General features: G+C 44.3%; 1 protein-coding gene across 2 annotated transcripts in view; it reads right to left on the minus strand.

Annotated features, from left to right (window-relative positions):
- LOC126336347 (gamma-tubulin complex component 5) overlaps positions 1-22,395 on the minus strand; it is a 203,596-nt gene that overhangs the window by 169,142 nt on the left and 12,059 nt on the right. For both annotated transcript variants that reach the window (XM_049999922.1, XM_049999924.1), the window contains exon 4: positions 6,290-6,549. In XM_049999922.1, the coding sequence (XP_049855879.1) occupies positions 6,290-6,549 (260 nt within the window). The remainder of the gene's footprint in view (positions 1-6,289; positions 6,550-22,395) is intronic.

A 22,395-nucleotide genomic window follows, 5' to 3' on the forward strand; every position in this document is an offset into this window, starting at 1 on the left:
AGGAAAGTGTGTTTATTACTAACTTTGCAATCCTACCTATTTGCAGATAAAATTACGCAAAATATTGTCAGTGAAGCTACTATTCTTAAAGGCACAATAGCTGGAGATGTCTCTCTCATATTCTATATACCAATGATACCAATCAATTTATTCCTCCTAGCCACAATTTTTCTTCTCACTAATTCTATTCAGTACCACCTCAATAGTTATGTGATCACCCATATAATCATCAGCATTATTCTGCACCACCACATTTCAAAAACTTCTATTCTCTTCTAGTCTAAACTGTTTCAGGATTGCCACAAGTGAAATTCCTTGACATTTCCCAGATTTCTGACAAGTTTTAGCGTTTTCCCTGACAAATTTTGAGATCTCAGGGGTAATTATTGACATAAGTTCATGAAAAAATGTAATGACTTCTGTATTTTTCCCCCACGTGAACAAAATCTTACATGCTAAAATCAACATCTTTTGCAATGAACTGTTTTTAGATGGAGAAAGCAAGCCAAATGGCATATGTGTTTAATTAAAACCACTGTTTTATTTCAATAAAACTAAACACATCTGGTGACAAAAATACGCATTTCCTTGGAATTGCAAGACAGATTTAAAACACCTTCACTGATTTCTGAAAAATGTAGGCCCCTTGAAAGAAATGTGTAAGGCACAGAAGAGTTGTGTGAACCAAAACTATAGGTGACAGCCAATAAAATGCTGGTTCTATTATGTTCATCATTGTCTGTTTTTATCCACTGTGTTATGTCTACTATCATACTTTCTAACATACAGGGTGATCCATTGATCATGGCCGAGCCAAATACCTCACGAAATAAGCATAAACGAAAAAACTACAAAGGACAAAACTTGTCTAGCTTGAACGGGGAAACCAGATGCTGCTACGGATGGCCCGCTAGATGGTGCTGCCATAGGTCAAATGGATATCAACTGCATTTTTTTAAATAGGAACCCCCATTTTTTATTACATATTTGTGTAGTACATAAAGAAATATTATTGTTTTAGTTGAACCACTTTTTTTGCTTGTAATAGTGCCAAACATATAGCTCACAATTTTAGACGAACATTTGGTAACAAGTAGGTTTTTTAAAATACAGAATGTAGGTACGTTTGAACAGTTTATTTCAGATGTTCAAATGTGATCATGTACCTTTGTGAACCTATCATTTCTGAGAACGCATGCTCTTACATGATTACATGTAAATACCACATTAATGTAATAAATGCTCAAAATGATGTCCGTCAACCTCAATGCATTTGGCAATACATGTAACAACATTCCTCTCAACAGTAAGTAGTTCACCTTCTGTAATGCTAGCACATGCATTGACAATGCACGGACGCATGTTGCCAGGCATTGTCGGTGGATCACGATAGCAAATATCCTTCTACTTTCCCCACAGAAAGAAATCGAGCTATGTGCCAGACATCCATCATGTTGGACGTGAATCGCCATTCTGTCATGCAGGGAAACATCTTGTAGTAACATCAGTAGAACATTATGTAGAAAATCAGCATACACTGCAACATTTAGATTGCCATAGATAAAATGGGAGCCAATTATCCTTCCTCCCATAATGCCGCACCAAACATTAATCCGCCAAGGTCGCTGATGTTCCACTTGTCGCAGCCATTGTGGATTTCCTGTTGCCCAATAGTGCATATTATGCCGGTTTATGTTACCGCTGTTGGTGAATGACGCTTTGTCGCTAAATAGAACGTATGCAAAAAATCTGTCATCGTCCAAAAATTTCTATTGTGCCCAGTGGCAGAACTGTACACGACATTCAAAGTCGTTGCCATGCAATTCCTGGTGCATAGAAATAGGGTGCGGGTGCAATCGATCTTGATGTAGCATTCTCAACATCGACGTTTTTGAGATTCTCGATTCTCGCTCAATTTGTCTGCTACTGATGTGCAGATTAGCTGCGACAGCAGCTAAAACACCTATTTGGGCATCATCATTTGTTGCAGGTCGTGTGGTTGATGTTTCACATGTGGCTGAACACTTCCTGTTTCCTTAAATAACTTAATTATCCTGCAAACGGTCCGGACACTTGGATGATGTCCTCAAGGATACTGAGCAGCATACATAGCACACGCCCATTGGGCATTTTGATCACAATAGCCATACATCAACATGATATCGACCTTTTCTGCAATTGGTAAATGGTCCATTATAGCACGGGTAATTTATCACGGAGAAAATACCATCTGCAATGGCGGAATGTTGCACGATACCATGTACTTATATGTTTGTGACTATTACAGCGCCATCTACCACAAAGTGAAAAAAGTGATACAATTAAAACATTCATATTTATTTATGTATTACACTAATATGTAATAAGAAATGGGGGTTCCTATTTTTTAAAAACGCAGCTGATATCCGTTTGACCTATGGCAGTGCCATCTAGCAGGCCAACCATAGTGCCATCGGGTTTCTCCCTTCAAGCTGGACAAGTTTCGTTCTTTGTAGTTTTTTCGTTTGATACTTGTTTCGTGAGATATTTGGCCTGGTCACTATCAATGGACCACCACTTTCCAAGTGCCAAAATGTACTACAATAAACAAAATGTCTATAAAAGGCTGCACTGTGTAACATACTTGTGGTTACACAGACTCAGTTCCTGAAATCCATCACCCATGGCCTCTGGTCTGCCAAGGAGCACCTCGGTCCTTGGTCCATGGATAAACCATGAAAATCTGTCACATTATGCCAACACAAACAGACGCCTGCAGGCAGATCAGTGAGGTTAGGTCCAATGGGCACAGCCTGCATATTAGTGGGAAATGACGGGCTTCAGAATAGCAGGCCCAATCCATTAGAGATACCAGCAGAAATCGTCTGCTGTTTTGGCTCTTCGCGCAAATCCACTCATGAGGCCAGGTGTTCATGAAACGAGAGCACGGTGATCAATCCATGCAAAAGATTTGCACAAATACTCTGAGAATCAATGCTAATGAGGATAGGTAGCAACTCACCGTAAAGATGATCGCTGAGCCACAGACTGGCACATAGAAAAGACAATCACCCCCTCACGACTAAATTTTTGGCCACAGCTTTTGTCATAAAACAAGAGCGCGCACACACAAACACAAACACAAACACAAAATCGCTCGGACACAAAATCGCTCGGACACAAAATCGCTCGGACACAAAATCACTCGGACACAAAATCACTCGGACACAACTCATACACACACGCCTGCCATCTGTGGCCGCTGCATCAACAATCTCTGAGAATCAGGTCCAAACAACTGACTCATCACACTCCCCTGCCTCTCATCAGCAGCTGCTAGGCTAGTGAAAAGAAGTGGTGACAAAGCTGAGGGGAATGGTAGGAAGAGGAGAAGCAGTAAGACTGAGGGAGTACAAAAGCAGTGCATGTTCTCAGTTGTGCCCAGCCAGTGACAATGCACGACATCTCAGTAAACAAACCATTTCATCTATTGAGACAAAAACAAGATTTTTCCAGTGTTTTTTTTTTCCAATTTCCTTGATATTTCCCTGACACATCTGAAATTCCCCAATTTACAGAACTTGTGGCAATCCTGTATTTATCATCCATGTTTCACTTCCATACATTGCTACAATTGATACAAATACTTTCAGAAAAGACTTTTTAACACTAAAGTCTATATTTGATATTAACATATTTCTTGCCTCCAGAAATGCTGTTCTTATCATTGCCAGTCTACATTTTATATCCTCTCTACTTTGGTCATCATCAGTTATTTTACAGTCCAAATAACAAAATTCATATACTATTGTAAGTGCCTTGTTTCCTAATCTAATTCCCTCAGCATCACCTGATTTAATTCACCTACAATCCATTATCCTTTTTTTTGTTGATGTTCATCTTATACCCACCTTCCACGATACTGTCCATTCCATTCAACTGCTTTTCCAAGTCCTTTGCTCTCTCTGATAGATTTACGATATCATCAGCAAACCTCAAAGTTTATATTTCTTGTCCCTGAATTTGAATTCCTTCTCCAAATTTTTCTTTGGTTTCCCATACTGCATGCCCAATGTACAGGTTCAATAACATTGAGGATAGGGTTTCAGCCTATCTCACTCCCTCCTCAATCACTGCTTCCTTTTCATGCCCCTCAACTGTTATAACTGCTGTTGGGTTTCTCTACAAGTTGTAAAGAGCCTCCCTGTATTTTACCCCTGCTACCTACAGAATTTCAAAGTGAACATTCCAGTCAACACTGTCAAAAGTTTTCTTTCAACCTAAAACGCTGTAAATTTAGGTTAGTCTTTCCTTAACCTCTCTTCTAAGGTTAAGTTCTAGGGTAAGTATTGCTTCATGTCTGCACACATTTATCTGATATTCAAACTGATCTTCACCAAGGTCAGCTTCTACTAGTTTTTTTCCATTCTTCATAAAGAATTCATGTTAGTATTTTGAGACCATGACATATTATAGTTTGGTAATATTCACATCTGTCAGCACCTACTTTCTTTGGAATTGGAATTACTACATTCTTCTTGATGTGTGAGGGTAATTCATCTGCCTCGTATCTTGGACACCAGATGGAAGTTTTGTCATGGCCAGCTCTCCAAAGGCTACCAGTCGGTCTCGTGGAATATCATCTATTCCCGGAGCCTTTCAGCGCTCTGTCAAATTGTTCTTGCAATATCGCATCTCTCATCTACTCTTCATCTATATCCAACTCCATTTCTATAATACTGTTGCAAGTTGCTCTCCCTTGTGTAAGCACTCTATATACTCCTTCCCCCTTTCAGCTTTCCCTCCTTTGTTCACGGCTGGCTTTCCGTCTGAGCTCTTGATATTCATGTAGCTGCTTATCTTTCCCCACAGGCCTCTTTAATTTTCCTGTAGGCATACCTATCTTTCCCTTAGTGATATATGCTATAGCTTCCATTTGTTCTCTAGCTATTTCTGCTTAGCCATTTTGCATTTTCTGTCAATAACATTTTTTAGACATTTGCATTTCCTTTTGCCTGCTTCATATGCTGCAATTTTATATTTTCTCTTATTATCCTTAAAAATTATTTGTGTGGGTGGGTAAAATGCTAAGTTGTACTGTGATCTGGGGTCCAGGCTCAACTGTAGGACAGCCTGTACCTGGATGAGTAAGACAGTTCATAGGTCATACGAATGCAGGGGCATACCACCTTCAATGGCACTATGCTTAGTAAAGAACTGCAGTTTTTGAACTAATCTGTGAGTTGATAGCAGCTATATCTTACCTTACAAAGCAAGATTGAAGTGGTAAGTCACAGGAAAAATCTTGGACAAAAAAGTGAACGAACACCATAGCTTTGGATACGAAGAATGCAACATCAAGTAATGAATGAAAATCAAACACATACAACTTTGTTGAAGGTTTAAAAGTTCTAATATGCCAGTGGAATACTTATTGTTACAAAGAATTTGTCATCTTAAATTAACTGCAGTTTGCAAAAGGAGATCATAATCCACAAAAACAATACTAGAAGAGAAACTATTTATAAATTTATATTTAGTGAAATGCATAGCAGTAAAACTCATAAACAATACATAAAAAACATAATTTACGTATCCCACTGCTTACATAACTACACGTCTTTTTCTGGAGTTACAGAAGGTTGTTTTTGTCAATAGATAGGATTCGATTTCATGCATTTAGTTAAGTTCACGACACTGCTGTACTGCTTTGACCAGTGGTGACACCACTGACACCATTTTCTGAAAATGACAGTTGTGGTGACAGACTGACCTATAATGTAGCTCGTCATCTAGGGTAGGTTGGAACATGATCATCTGACCAATAGTTGGTGAAGTCAACAATTGTGACACGAAATTGACCTTATTCTGTTTTTACATACATGGTGCATTCTGTAGTTTCAACTCTTACTTTCCTACTGTGGTCTGATATTTTCAAATTTTAAATATGTTTAAGGGCATTAATAACAACAGTCCTCACAGGACCCCAAATTCCCACAGAGTCACCATACTTGTTGAGTGAACCCTTGCCAACAGCATCACTGGTCAAAGCAGGCAGGTTGTATCATATTCATTACTTCCTCATTTCATGTTTATCAATTAATATAAGAAAATTTTCAATGAAACTTGTGAAAACTGATATTCATTAATATCCAGACACTTAAACACATTCTTTGCTTTGAATTTTTGTAAGCTATTTAGACGAGAACAAGTACTTTTGATTTTCTCAGTCCTTACACTTTAATGATGCAATAAATGCCACAATTGGAGAACGTGTAGCAGGGAAAATTATGCTGGGAAAATTACTCACCAACTTTCCGCAAAATTTGCACAAGGGTATTTGCTGTGAACTTCATTTGGTACATTGCCTGTGATCCACCAGCAATTCTGAACATTTCGTTTCAGCCACCTTTCAGCCTCAACACCTTTATTAACTAATTCCACCAACTCTTCGTTTCTACTTGTACATTCTAAATCTGCACTTTTATGCCCCACAGAAAGTGTGCTTGTATGAGTGAATGCTTCATCCACACTACTTACACCAGAATCATCTAGCTCTGAGAAAGAGTCCTGAAAACAAACAATCATACAAAGTTATAAACCACAAGTGAATTGAAACTTCCTCGCAAGTGAACTGTCAAACAGGCCCACTTTGGTCTGAATCCTTATTACAGCACATGCATGTGAACTTTATTTATACTATTAATGCAAGTCAAAGTCACGGTAAAAACCTGCATATATATTGAGAATAAGAACTATCTACATTAAGATTTGAAGCCATGCTTTTGGTTTGGAAAGTTGTCCATTATTCAGGAATTAACGTTTTCAAGTAACCTGCCAGTAAGCATCAAAAGTTAAGCCACAAATGAAATTCCATTTAAGAGAAGGTAGAGGGATTTACTCGTGGTCAACTATTTCTTAGTTGAAAAAACTCTTTTATATGTTATCAATGCCATGGCAGACCACCTATCCTGTCATCATAGAAACACACCTGTATACTGTGTGTGTGTGTGTGTGTGTGTGTGTGTGTGTGTGTGTGTGTATTTTCAGTTGTTTATTTTCATTACATTACAATAAATCCTATATCACTGTGAAATGACCTCTGGATGGATGAATAAATGAATAAAATCTTATTAACTATGCATCACACATGTAAATAAACACTATGAATTTTTATCAATCAATGGTGCTTGGCTACAGTAGTTAAAAATCATTTGATGCACTTTAGTATTTGTACACTCCTGGAAATGGAAAAAAGAACACATTGACACCGGTGTGTCAGACCCACCATACTTGCTCCGGACACTGCGAGAGGGCTGTACAAGCAATGATCACACGCACGGCACAGCAGACACACCAGGAACCGCGGTGTTGGCCGTCGAATGGTGCTAGCTGCGCAGCATTTGTGCACCGCCGCCGTCAGTGTCAGCCAGTTTGCCGTGGCATACGGAGCTCCTTCACAGTCTTTAACACTGGTAGCATGCCGCGACAGCGTGGACGTGAACCGTATGTGCAGTTGTTGGACTTTGAGCGAGGGCGTATAGTGGGCATGCGGGAGGCCGGGTGGACGTACCGCCGAATTGCTCAACACGTGGGGCATGAGGTCTCCACAGTACATCGATGTTGTCGCCAGTGGTCGGCGGAAGGTGCACGTGCCCGTCGACCTGGGACTGGACCGCAGCAACGCACGGATGCACGCCAAGACCGTAGGATCCTACGCAGTGCCGTACGGGACCGCACCGCCACTTCCCAGCAAATTAGGGACACTGTTGCTCCTGGGGTATCGGCGAGGACCATTCGCAACCGTCTCCATGAAGCTGGGCTACGGTCCCGCACACAGTTGGGCCGTCTTCCGCTCACGCTCCAACATCGTGCAGCCCGCCTCCAGTGGTGTCGCGACAGGCGTGAATGGAGGGACGAATGGAGACGTGTCGTCTTCAGCGATGAGAGTCGCTTCTGGCTTGGTGCCAATGATGGTCGTATGCGTATTTGGTGCCATGCAGGTGAGCGCCACAATCAAGACTGCATACGACCGAGGCACACAGGGCCAACACCCGGCATCATGGTGTGCGGAGCGATCTCCTACACTGGCCGTACACCTCTGGTGATCGTCGAGGGGACAATGAATAGTGCACGGTACATCCAAACCGTCATCGAACCCATCGTTCTACCATTCCTAGACCGGCCAGGGAACTTGCTGTTCCAACAGGACAATGCACGTCCGCATGTATCCCGTGCCACCCAACGTGCTCTAGAAGGTGTAACTGAACTACCCTGGCCAGCAAGATCTCCGGATCTGTCCCCCATTGAGCATGTTTGGGACTGGATGAAGCGTCGTCTCACGCGGTCTGCACGTCCAGCACGAACGCTGGTCCAACTGAGGCGCCAGGTGGAAATGGCATGGTAAGCCATTCCACAGGACTACATCCAGCATCTCTACGATCGTCTCCATGGGAGAATAGCAGCCTGCATTGCTGCGAAAGGTGGATATACACTGTACTAGTGCCGACATTGTGCATGCTCTGTTGCCTGTGTCTATGTGCCTGTGGTTCTGTCACTGTGATCATGTGATGTATCTGACCCCAGGAATGTGTCAATAAAGTTTCCCCTTCCTGGGACAATGAATTCACGGTGTTCTTATTTCAATTTCCAGGAGTGTATTAGCACCAGCACCAGCCACCATTTGACATCCACTGCTGGATAAATGCCTCCTCTAAGACTGCAGTGGGGTTTTACCAACTTCTCCATCCATTATAATCCTTATTTATATAACTGCCTATTAATGAATATTAATGCATTTACATATCTGGGAACCAACCACCTATTTCTTGTGTGAAATATGTATTATGCACAATGTTTCTCTAAAATGTCCTAATCCTGTGGAATCTCAATATGCTTATATGCAACAAATATAACTAATCTGAACGGTTATTCCAAACACTCAAATTTAGAAAAGGAAATGTTTGATATCGAATGAATGAACTTTTGATTATTTATTGACCGACCCACTGAATTTTCCACATGCAAAACAGCAATATTCAGTTATCACTTGTGGGAAAGCACACTGTTCCATTCCCTTCCCACAAAACATAAGAAAGAAGTATTTAGACACTGCTGAAGGCCATAATAAATGAGACAGAAGCTTAATTCACATATGGAAACAATACTAGTAACTTAGGCCTATTTCATTACATACAGAAGGATTGAACACAGCTAAACTAAAAAAATTATAAGTACAATAATCAGATTACTGTGCTATGTAATCCTATTTACAGTATATTTTGCAACATGGCCATGCCGATGCAGTATAAGTCTTTGGGTTCGAACAGATAGTTAGATAGTTTCACGTTCCATAGACCATTTTGCACGATAAATCATGATATAGAATGAGCCATTTCACATTCACAACACAAATTAATTTACTTATGTGGGTGAGTAATTCGTACCCACCGCCTTTTCCACATTACAATAACAGAAATTCTTATATTCAAAATGTCGAGGAGAAACTTATTCAGTTTGTTTTCATTTTTTACTTTGTGTGTCAGATATTTTACATCACTGGATAAATGTTCTAAACTTTTAGTTGCAGCACTGTGCACCCCACTTTGTGCTAAAGACAAACTTTATGTGGAGTAATGAATGCCATTTTTCCTTCTAGTATTGAAATTGTGTAAATCGTCGTTCCTTTTCAAATGCAGTGGGTTTTGTACAACAAACTTCAAGAGGGAAAAAGTATATTGTGAAGCATTAGTTACAATGCCCAACTCTTTAAACAGATGTCTACACAATGATCATGGGTGAGCATCACATATGCTTACAGCATGCATTTGAGCAGTGAAGACTTAGGACATTCCATGTCAAATCAATCCAATTTTAATATGAATTTTAACTCTCACTGTCAGATGTTGATGAAACTTAGCACAGAGGTAGCCTACATACAAGCAAAGAAAAATAGTGAACGTTATTAAAATTCATTGACCATTTTGAAAATTCAGCAACCTGAAGTGAGAGAGAGATAGAGAGAGAGAGAGAGAGAGAGAGAGAGAGAAAGAGAAAGAGAAAGAGAAAAGAGAGAGAGAGAGAGAGAGAGAGAGAGAAAGAGAGAGAGAGAGAGAGGAGAGATGTTATTTTGCAGCATTTTCCTTGAGATTTCCTGTGTTATACAACATAATATGGGTTTGAGACTAAAATCTTTTTTCAAATTTAAATGAAAATTTAAATTTTTAATTTAATGGAAAGCACATCTTCCAAATTTTAAAGAAGTTATATACAACACTTCGCATTATTATTAACTGATTCCCTTACTATGAAAGTGAGGTTGTCACAGGTTCACACCTTCATATAATTTCAAATATACATATTTAACTCCAAAAAAATACACTTTTATAAAATTTATAGATATGTAAGCGGAAATATATATAAATTTATTGTAAATAAATTATATTTCATAAATTTATTTGTAAAATGTTTAAAAAGTAATGACTATATTGAGTCACTATTTTATTGGAACTATTAAAAATTTAAATTTATTAATATATTTGTAATCTGACAGTGATCCAGCATACAGAGTTTGTCTAAAAAGTAATGAGACTGAGCTTGTGAATCAAAATGTATTGTAGATATTGCTACAACCACTTAATACTCTTAAATGAATGACTTTTCAGAGTCAACAACCTGCTGCATGCGAGATTTCCAAGCTTCAAATGCTGCTGCGAATGCTGAGTCTGGGATGGTCTTCAAAGCTTGTTGTGGCGGCTTGGACCTCCTCCAGGGTCCCATGACAGTGTCCTTTAAGGGAAGTTTTTAGCTTGGGGCACAAAAGCTGACTGGTGAGGCACATCAGGACTGTAGGGGGGCTGGGGAACTGTTGGAATCCCTTTCTTGGCCAGGTAGCTGGCCACCATGAAGCAGGTGTGATTCGGCAGCTTCCAATCATCGGCGATGGCTAGCCTCACACGATGGACCCTGGTTTTCAGTCTCTTGAGCACTTCGCAATAGAAAGCGCCATTACGAGTGTGACTTAGAGGCACAAACTCGCGATGAACCATGTCCCTGAGGTCAAAAAACACAATTAGCCTGGCTTTCATCTTTGATTTCCTCATGTCAGCATTTATTGGACGTGGGGAGGCTGTGGTGTGCCATTCGGCTCTCATGTGCTTTGTCTCCGGGTCGTACTGAAACACTCGGGTTTCATCTCCAGTGATAACATTATCTAAAAATTCCAGATCAGCTTCATGGCTCTGGATATTGTCTTAGCAGGTGTCCACACATGCTTGCTTTTGAACGAGAGGGAAAATCTTAGGGACCATCTCGGCATAGAACTTCCTCATCGACAATTCTTTGGTGATCATGTGCATTGTCATTTTATCGAGTCTGAGGCCATCTGCTATCATGCTGACACTCATCCAATGGTCAGTGTTCAATAAAATGCACACAGGGTCAATGTTTTCGTCAGTTTTTCTGGTTGATGCAATGTGTCCACTCAACGCATGATGCTGCCGAGACAAGAGCCCGCAGGCGACTGGTCCACCGCACGTTTCTGACCAGACATCCCCACCACCACTGACACCCCAGGCGAGCGCTCATGGCGAAGTACAGTCACGTCACCAAAAAATCAGTCATTACTTTTTATACAAATCCTGTAATGCATACTAAAAAATGCATTTGATAATAATATGGTTGAAGATATCACTTTTCAACAATGGATTTAAGTAAACATATGTATCTTAGAAACAAAGCAGAAGACTTCACTAACGTATACTGAATTATTTGCTGGAAAACTGACCACATTGATACTGCGCGCTCTTTTTTAGTTAAGCAGCAAAGTTCTTCTGTAAACGAAATCAAAGAGAACTTGATTAAGAAAGAATATGTTGTTACATGCGACTTACCTGAGAATTACACTTTAGTGGTCCAAGAGAGGGTCCAGAGTTGTTACTGGTCAAGTGATCAGAGCAGTGCACCCTTTTCTAGTGTATTAAAAAGGAGAGGTAGGAACTGAAGCTGCATGTGAAATTGTTTGGACAAGACCAGTATCAGCAGTGGGCATAAAATGATAACTGGATCCTCCTGTCACCCACCAGTCTAATCCCTTGATGTAACCTGAAACCTTAGAGGAATCCCCTGTTCACCTGTTCATAAGTTGCCTAATCACACTGTAATCATCAGTGGAGACTTTAATCATCCAACAATTAAACAGGAAAATTACAGTTCTGTTAGTGGTGGGCACAATAAGGCATCCTGCAAAACCTTACTAAATGCCTTCTCTGAAAACTACCTAGAACAGATAGTTAGGAACCCCACTCATGATGGAAATATTGTCACAGAAGAAGCCGAGTAGCGCAGTCAGCATAGTATAGTGGTTATGATAATGGATTGTTGCATGGAGTGTCGCGAGTTCAAAACTCACCTGAACTGAAACATTTTAATTTCTATATTCAGTTCCGGGTTCTCTGGTGACGATGGCCAAGATCCAAACAAGTGGCTGATGGTGTACGACCGTATAGCTAAATTTAACAAATGGGATGACACTGTGTGTTTGGCTAACACATTTTTCTACTTGGAGGGCACTGCCAAGCAATGGTATGAGAACAACGAGGAGAAGTTCACAAGCTGGGAAGTATTCCAGGCGGAACTGCGCAAGTATTTAGGTGGCACACAACGACAGAAGAGCACGGCTGAAGATGAATTCTCCAGGAGAAACGACAGCATCCTACCTTCAAGACATCTCGGAGCTGTGTAAAATAGTGGATCCTTGAATGAAGGAGGAAGATAAGGTTGCACATCTCATGAAGAGTGTTGCTCAGGTCACGTATCAAGCCCTACTCCTGAAGGAGGTTTCGACAGCAGATGACTTCATAAAATGGTGCCAATATATTGAGAAAAGCTTGAATGGCTTCCAAATGTCATATCGATGTCTGTGATGGAGGAAGCAACTGATTTCACAAGTGTTCTTCATCGGATAGTGAGGGAGGAAGTTCAGAAGGCACTAGGATTGCATGGCGAGCAAAAACCCAAGACACTTCAAGAGGTAATAAGGGAGGAAGTGGAACAGACATTGAACCCAATCTCTTGTCCTTCACTTCCCTTTAAAATGGTAAAAATGTCAAGACCCAGGCAAAGTTACGTTCCTACAATGCCTCATGAGAAATCTGTTTGGGCATCAAAAAAGACTGTTGTCTGGAGGACCCAGGATAACCAACCAGTATGTTTCCACTGCGGACGACCAGGACATGTGGTGCGCTATTGTCGAGAAAGGCGACGCATATTTGATGACGCCCATGCCAGAAGACAGCAGACCGATCTTAGCCGATGCCAACTCTGGGAGGACGAAGATGAACAAAAAGATGTGGGTGCAGGATGACATAGGTCACCATCGCCACAAGCTAGCCACTGGAGATGACGCTCCCTAACACACCGATCAAGGTCTCCATTGTCGTTTAGAAGTTCCAGCCAATCACAAGGCTGCCGCAACCTGGAAAACTAAAGGGTGCGACCTTCCTTGGAGGTGAGGCCAATGAAGAGAAATATCCTCCACAGTCTATCACTAGAAAAATGATAGGAAACTACATTGATATCCTCATGGATGGCCGACCAGCCCACGCTCTTGTGGACTCTGGAGCATCACATAAAGTCACTTCAGAGAAGTACCGTCGCCAGTTGCAGAAAACCATATTCGTCGACAACAAAGCATCTCTGCTGAAGGTGGCTAATGGGAAATATGTAAAACCTACAGCAAGATGTGTCATTCGTGTGGGTATAAGTGGCCATATACAGCCCTTAGAATTCATCATCTTACAAGAGTGTACTCATGACGTCATTCTCGGATAGGACTTCTTGAAAGCTTCTCAAGTTGCAGTTATAGATTGTGGTCACTTCAAGATTATGCTAGACGAGATGAGATACTGTGGACAGGAAGATGCGCATCCGAGTGTCTGAAGGCTATGTGTGCTGGATCAAGTGATCAGTCCTGCAGTCAGCGATGGAAAGGAAAGCTCTCATGCCATGCAGCAGCCCATGGATCTTGTAGTGGGACGTAAGAGAAGCATACCACTGAAGAATAACTTGGTCATCCCAGCCTCAGTCGTCTTGTTTCAAAACTGATTCTGTGAACTGTGGATAGTTGACCGTCACTGAGAACCGCAAACCCTTCCAAGACACATGTGCGTAGCAAACACTGAGCCATTAATTGCAGAAGAGCTAAGCGTCATAGAAACCTCCCATGCCAAGTCTGTGGGCGAAATTAACACTACCACTATGAGACAAGATCTTCTAGCTTGACTCTCACCAGATCTGACTAAAGAACAACAGAAGAAGCTACTTGCCATTCTTCAAGAGTTCTCTGAACGCTTCAATCCACAGGCGAAGAGCAAATTAGACAAATCGATGGTGAAGCACTGGATTAGCACTGGAGGCCATCAACCAATAAGCCAGAGGGCTTACAGTGTGTCAGCAACGGAACGTTGAGTAATTCACGACAAGGTAGAGAAAATGATGAAGAATGACATCAATCAGCCTTCGCAGAGCCCATGCTCGTGACCAGTGGTTCTCGTCGGGAAGAAGGATGGCAGTTTGCGCTTTTGTGTTGATTACACGAAGCTTAACAAGAAAACTAAAAAGGACGTTCACCCTCTTCCACAGCTTGATGATACACTAGATTGTCTGAAGGGGGCCAAGTTTTTCTCAACCATGGACATGTTTTCGGGATACTGACAAATCGAAGTAGATGATGTTGATTGTGAGAAAACTGCATTCATCGCTCCTGAGGGCATGTACGAGTTTAAAGTAATGCCGTTTGGTTTTTGTAATCCACCAGCAACTTTTGAACAAATGATGGATAATCTTTTAGAGTCCTGACGTGGACGACATGTCTTTGTTATTTTGATGACATTATAGTGTTCTCAGAGACATTTGATGAACACATAAAAAGACTGACAGCCGTTCTTAAGTGTCTTCAACAAGCCGGACTGAAAATTAAGCCAAGAAAGTGTCGCTTTGGAGCAAAAGAAATCAAAACACTTGGGCATCTTGTGTCAAACAAAGGTGTGCGGCCAGACCCAGAAAGGTTAGAGCTATAATGGAATTTCCTATTCCTATTAGTATTAGAGATGTGAGAAGCTTCCTCAGATTGTGTTCTTATTACCGTCGTTTTATCAAAGACTTTTGAGAGTTGTTAAAAGCCAATGCTAAATTTATCAGGGATGGTGCTCAACAAGATTCTTTCAATGTGCTGCAAAAAGCTCTGATGACTGACCCTGTACTTGGTCTGTATGATGAGAGAGCACCTACAGAATTACACGCAGATGCCAGTGGGTATGGGATTGGTGCTGTTCTGCTGCTGATTTCGGATGGAAAAGAGAAGCCCATGCTTCAAGGATACTTACAAAAGCTGAGAGAAACTACTCAACTACAGAAAGAGAATGCCTTGCTGTGATCTGGGCCATGTGCAGATTTTGACAGTATATCTATGGAAGGCCATTCACAGTTGTTACAGACCATCATTCACTTTGTTGGTTGACAGGTCTTAAGGAACCAACAGGACGACTCGCCAGGTGGGCACTACATCTTCAAGAGTATGACATTACCATAGTGTACAAAAGTGGAAGAAAACACCAAGACGTCGACTGTCTCTCAAGTAACCCTGTGCAAGATCATAAGACTTTGATGAAGAGAGTGACTGTCTCACTGCATTCCAGGATCTCTCTGGTGAGCAGAAGGATGCCAAGAGATCTCAAATTATGCTCGCCTTAAATTGGTGAGAGGATGTGAAAGGACAGTTTAAGGTAGTTAATGGATTACTTTGCAAGAAAAACTTTGATCCATTTCGAAATAGGTGGCCACCAATGATTCCTAAACACATGCACTTAGATGTTCTATAGAAATTCCATGACACATCTGAGGCCGGACATTTAGGATTTGTTAAGACATACGATAGGATCCGTAAGAGATTTTCCTGGCCAGGTTTATTTAGGAGTGTTCGCCACTGTGTGTCGCACTGTCGAAAGTGCCAGAGGAGAAAGGCAGTTCCTCAGAAACCACCTGGCTGACTCGAACAATTTCCAGTGTCTGCTAGTGGCAATAGATGGATTATTGTTTGCACTGATTATCTGACAAGCCATGCAATTACAAAAGCCAACGGATCAAGGGAAAGTTTTTCAATCAAATATTGTGACAGAGATAAACTGCTGATGCAACATTACTCATCACAAGACGACTGCCTACCATACGCAAACTAATGGGCTTCCTGAACACCTTAATAAGACCTTGGCCGATATGCTATCAATGTTCGTCAATGTTGAGCAGATCAACTGGGATGAGGTGCGACCTTTCGTGACATTTGGCTACAACACTGCCAAACAAGACACCACAGGATTTTTGCCATTTTTCCTGGTGCATGGGCGTGAGGCAGCGACGACGACGATGGACACTGTGTTTTTGTTACATCCTGATGATGTGGACTACATTGGCCAAGTGTTAACCAGAGTTGAGGAAGATCGGCAGTTAGCTCGACTCTGTACGCTGAAAGCTCAAGAAAATGATTGCCGAAGGTATGATGCGAGCTACCGGTCTGTTGTCTACCCGCCCGGTGACCTCATCTGGATCTCCACTCCTGTTCGGAAGGTTGGTCACTCTGAGAAGCTCCTCAGGTGCTACTTTGGACCTTATAAGGTTGTAAGACAGTTGTCTGATGTTACTTATGAAGTTGAAGATTTCGATCCCAAAACAAGACGATGAAAGATCAGAGGTACGGTCCACGTCCTTCGAATGAAGTCCTATAAGGATCCTGCAACCCAGGGTAAATTTGAAGCTCCAGTGACATGCAACAAGCAGAAAGGTACTGAAGAACGTAGCAGCAAGGGAAGTTCTAAAAAGAGCACCACCAGGGCGAACTTCAGTCATCAGGAGTTGGAGTATGCAGAACCGACTCATTCCTGTGTGTGTGTGTGTGTGTGTGTGTATGTTTGTTTGAGGTTTACGGGCGCTAAACAGCGTGGTCATCAGCGCCCAAACGCATAGAAACAGGAACACATGCGGTGAAGTGACGAAGACAGACACCGAACAAGGAGAACGGCTAAAAGACACAGGCCTGACGCAGTTCCAAATGCTCACATACAGAGGCAAAACAAGAGGAGAAGAAACACACTAAAAAAGGAAAGGAAACACAAGGAAAAGAGAACAGATACCAAAGGGAAACAAGGAGGTAATCGTGACTGGCGGACCTCTTACCTAAAACCTGGGTGAGCCAGTCACCCAGCAGCACATTAAAACCCTCTCCCTAAAATCCGAGGCAACAGATTGGACAGGACACAAAACCGTAAGACCTTAACCACAGTCGCTGCGTCGTCTTGCAAAATAGAGGGCAAATCCGGTGGCAAAGAAACCACCGCCCTCTGGTCAGAGAATAAAAGACAGTCACGTAAAATGTGGCGCACAGTAATCTGGACGCCACAAGCACTGCAGATTTGGGGGTCCTCCCGCCGGAGTAAAAAACCATGCGTTAAGGGACTGTGCCCAATGCGGAGGCGAGTGAGGAGAACCTCATCCCGCCTGTATGACTGGTAGGATGTACGCCATGGTCGCATAGTGGCCTTTACCAGACACAGCTTATTGTCAGAAACTGCCAGCCACTCCTCTTCCCATTGATGCATAACACGAAAACGCAAAAGGGAAATTACAGCCTGGAGGGGGACGGCACATTCAACAATGTGAAGGAGGGAACATGCATCTTTGGCAGCCACATCTGCCAGTTCGTTTCCCCTAATACCCACGTGCCCCGGCACCCAGCAGAAAGAAACCTCCTTCCCCTGCCGTTGCAGGTGGAGTAGGGCATCATGGATGTTCTGGACGACCGTATCCGCTGGGTACAAGTGTTGCATGGTCTGAAGGGCACTCAAGGAGTCAGAACAGACGAGGGACTTAAGACTGGGAACACATCTCATCTGCTCCAATGCCCGCAAGATTGCAAACAATTCGGCATCGAGAATGGTAAACGCCGCAGGAAGCCGTAACTTGACGACTCAATCAGGGAAAACAACAAAACAACCAACAGAGTCCCCCTGTTTAGAGCCATCTGTGAATACAGGTACAAGGTCCGACTCGTTCCTGGACTAGGAAGATGTAACACCAAGACGCTGTTCTCTTATGGAGGGAGCAATGTCACAGAAGAAGCTGAGTAGCACAGTCGCTGTAGTATAGTAGTTATGATACTGGATTGTTGCATGGAGGGTCGTGAGTTCAAAACTCACCTGAAATGAAACATTTTAATTTCTGTATTTGGTTCGAATACATTCTAGAAGTATACACAAATGGCAAGAATCATTGTAATGGAATGTTCTGTAGTTGTATATATACCGTATGTGTCCTGCCTGGAGGCAGTTCGCTCTGCACTCTTGTATGTCAAGTGCTGAATAAACTTTTGTTAAGTGAAGTTAGTGTTTGTCATTCATCTACTTACACCTTCCTCTACATGTCAATATATTGGATCTAATGGCAACAGACAGACCTGGCATATTTGAGAATTTCCCCGTCAAAACTGGTATTAGTGACCATGTAGTGGCTGTGGTAACAATGATTAACAAAGTACAATAGACAATTAAAACAAGCAGAAAGATAGATATGTTCAGTAAACTACACAAAAAAATTAGTAATGCCATATCTGAATGATAAACCTGAAAATTTCAGCACAGGTAAGGAGTATGCAGAGGAACACTGGCACAAGTTTTAAAGAATAACTGACCACCTGCTCGACAGATATGTACCTAGTAGGGCAATTCATAATGGGAGGGAACCTCCATGGAAAACAGTCACTGTACAGAAACTTCTAAAGAAGTATAATTTGCTGCATAATAGGTGTAAGGTTGGTTGGTTTGTGGGGGGTTAAAGGGACCAGACTACTTAGGTCATCGGTCCCTTGTTCCACGACCATAATAATACACGAAGAAAAGTCCAACAAGCAATAAACACATAACAGAGACGACAAGGGACGACACAGTACAAGAAAGACATAGACGAAGACCAGAGAAAAGAGATTAAAAGACACACAGAGTGCGACGGTCATTGGCCGACCATGAAAATAAAACTGGAAAGGCCAACAACCAAGGGACACATTAAAACACCACAAACTAAAACCCCAGGCCAAAAGCCACAGTCGACACTAAAAAAAAATAAGAAGGGACTCTCATATTGAATGACAAAAACCCCCTGCTCGAATAAAACGGAGAACTAAGTCAGCCATAGTAGAGTCATCGGTTAAAAGAGCAGGGAGTGTATCAGGCAGTGCGAACGTCTGCCTGAGGGCAGTTAAAAGTGGGCAGTCTAGTAAGACGTGTACCACGGTCAGGGCCAATCCGCAGCGACAGAGAGGCGGGTCGTCACGGCACAAGAGATACGCGTGCGTGAGCCGGGTATGTCCTATGCGGAGCCGGCAGAGGACGACAGCGTCCTTGCGAGACCCCCGCATGGAGGAGCGCCACACACTGGTTGTCTCCTTGACTGCCCGAAGTTTGTTGGGAGAGGGCAGGGTGCGCCACTCATCACGCCAAGCAGCAAGGACCTTCTGCCGCAATACGGATCGGACGTCACTCTCTAAAAGACCGATCTCCATGGCCGGGGAACTGACCGCCTGTTTCGCCAGTTCGTCAACCCGCTCGTTACCCGGGATGCCGACGTGACCCGGGGACCAAACAAAGGTGACAGAGCGGCCGCAACGGACGAGAGTATGGAGGGACTCCTGGATGGCCATCACCAGACGGGAACGAGGGAAACACTGGTCAAGAGCTCGTAAACCGCTCAGGGAGTCACTACAGATGACAAAGGACTCACCTGAGCGGGAGCGGAGAAACTCTAGGGCACGACAGATGGCAACCAACTCAGCAGTGTATACACTGGAGCCAGCTGCCAATGACCGTTGCTCACAATAATCCCGTAGAGTGAGAGCGTAACCAGTGTGACCAGAGACCACCGAACCGTCGGTGTAGGCCACCGCCGCGTTCGGAAACTCGGCCAGGATGGAAAGAAAGCGGCGGCGGAGGGCCTCCGGAGGCACTGAGACCTTCGGACCCTGTGCCAAGTCGAGCCGAAGGCACGGTCGGGGCACACTCCACGGGGGCAGACGGAGATTGGCCCGGAAAACAGGCGGCAGAGGAAAAAAGTCAAGGCCACGGAGAAGGTCCCGGAGGCGAACCGCAATGGGACACCCTGACTGGGGCCGCCTGTCTGGAACATGGACGATCGAGCGCGGGAACAGGAGACGGTAGTTTGGATGCCCTGGCATGCTATAAACGTGAGCGGCATAGGCGGCCAGAAGGCGGTCACGCCGGAACCGCAATGGAGGGACACCAGCCTCCACAAGTATGCTGTCGACGGGGCTTGTCCGGAACGCTCCCGTGGCGAGGCGGATCCCGCAGTGGTGTATGGGATCCAGCAATCGCAATGCTGAAGGCGAGGCAGAACCGTACGCCACACACCCATAATCAAGGCGGGACTGGATCAGCGCTTGATATAGGTGGAGGAGGGTGGACCGGTCGGCACCCCACCTGGTGTGGCTTAAGCAACGGAGAGCGTTTAAGTGCCGCCAGCATGTTTGCTTCAGCTGCCTAATATGGGGCAGCCAAGTCAACCGGGTATCGAACACCAGTCCCAAGAACCGATGCGTCGCGACCACAGCAAGAGGTTCACCGTCAAGGTAAAGGCGCGGCTCAGGGTGAACCGTGCGACGCCGGCAGAAATGCATAACGCAGGTCTTCGCGGCCGAAAACTGGAAGCCGTGCGCTACAGCCCATGACTGCGTCTTGCGGATGGCACCTTGCAGCTGCCGTTCAGCAGCGGCGATGCCACTGGAGCTGTAATATAGGCAGAAGTCGTCCGCATATAAAGAAGCCGCGACGGACGACCCCACCGCCTCAACGAGCCCATTGATGGCAATTAAAAACAGGGACACACTGAGGACAGACCCCTGTGGGACCCCGTTCTCCTGGACCCGGGAGGAACTATGCGACGCAGCTACTTGCACGCGGAAGGAACGATACGAAAGAAAATTCTGAATAAAAATCGGGAGCGGGCCCCTAAGGCCCCACCCATGAAGTGTGGCCAGGATGTGATGGCGCCAAGTCGTATCGTACGCCTTCCGCATGTCGAAGAAGACGGCAACCAGATGTTGGCGGCGCGCAAAGGCTGTACGGATGGCAGACTCCAGGGAGACCAGATTATCGACGGCAGAGCGGCCTTTACGGAACCCACCCTGAGACGGAGCCAGAAGGCCCCGAGACTCGAGGAGCCAACTCAACCTCCGGCTCACCATACGTTCTAGCAACTTGCAAGGAACGTTGGTGAGGCTTATGGGGCGATAGCTGTCCACCTCCAGCGGGTTCTTGCCAGGTTTCAATACGGGGAGGACTATGCTTTCCCGCCATTGAGACGGGAAAACACCCTCGACCCAGACGCGATTGAAAAGATCTAGGAGGCGTCGCTGGCAAGGCACTGAGAGGTGTTTCAGCATCTGGCTGTGAATGCGGTCTGGTCCAGGAGCCGTATCAGGGCAAGCAGAAAGTGCGCTCTGGAATTCCCATTCGCTGAAAGGAGCATTGTACGACTCCGCGTGGCGCGTGTGAAAGGAAAGCCTCCGACTTTCCAACCGCTCTTTCCGGGAGCGGAAGGCCAACGGGTAGTTCGTTGACGCGGAACACTGAGCAAAATGCTCTGCTAACCGGTCCGCAATCGTGTCGGAGTCGGTGCACACTGCTCCATTCAGCGAAAGCCCAGGGACAGAGACAGGTGGCCGATAGCCTTGGAGTCGCCGAATCTTGGCCCAAACCTGCGATGCAGAGGTACGGACGCCAATGGTGGAAACATAACGTTCCCAGCACTCCTGCTTCCGTTGGCGAATAAGGCGTCGGGCTCGGGCGCGGAACTGTTTAAAAGCAATGAGGGTCTCCAACGACGGGTGCCGCTTATGGCGCTGAAGAGCCCGCCGGCGATCTCGAATCGCCTCTGCGATCTCGGGCGACCACCACGGCACAGTCCTCCGCCGAGGTGACCCGGACGTACAGGGAATCGCAGTTGCCGCCGCAGAAACGATGCTGGTGGTGACCGACTGAACCACCGCATCAATCGGATCAGTGGAAGGAGGTGCGATCACTGCGACAGATGTAAATAAGTCCCAATCAGCCTTATTCAGAGCCCATCTGGAGGGGCGTTCAGAAGAGTGACGCTGTGGCAGTGACAGAAAGATGGGGAAATGGTCACTACCACATAAGTCGTCATGGACCCTCCAGTGGATGGATGGTGAAAGTCCGGGGCTGCAAATAGAAAGGTCAATGGCCGAAAACGAGCCATGGACCGCACTAAAGTGGGTCGCCTCTCCCGTGTTTAAAAGGCAGAGGTCAAGCTGTGACAGAAGAGTCTCGACATCTCTGCCCC

Source organism: Schistocerca gregaria, chromosome 2 (genome assembly GCF_023897955.1).
Source record: "Schistocerca gregaria isolate iqSchGreg1 chromosome 2, iqSchGreg1.2, whole genome shotgun sequence".
In the NCBI taxonomy this organism is placed as follows: Eukaryota; Metazoa; Arthropoda; class Insecta; order Orthoptera; family Acrididae; genus Schistocerca; species Schistocerca gregaria.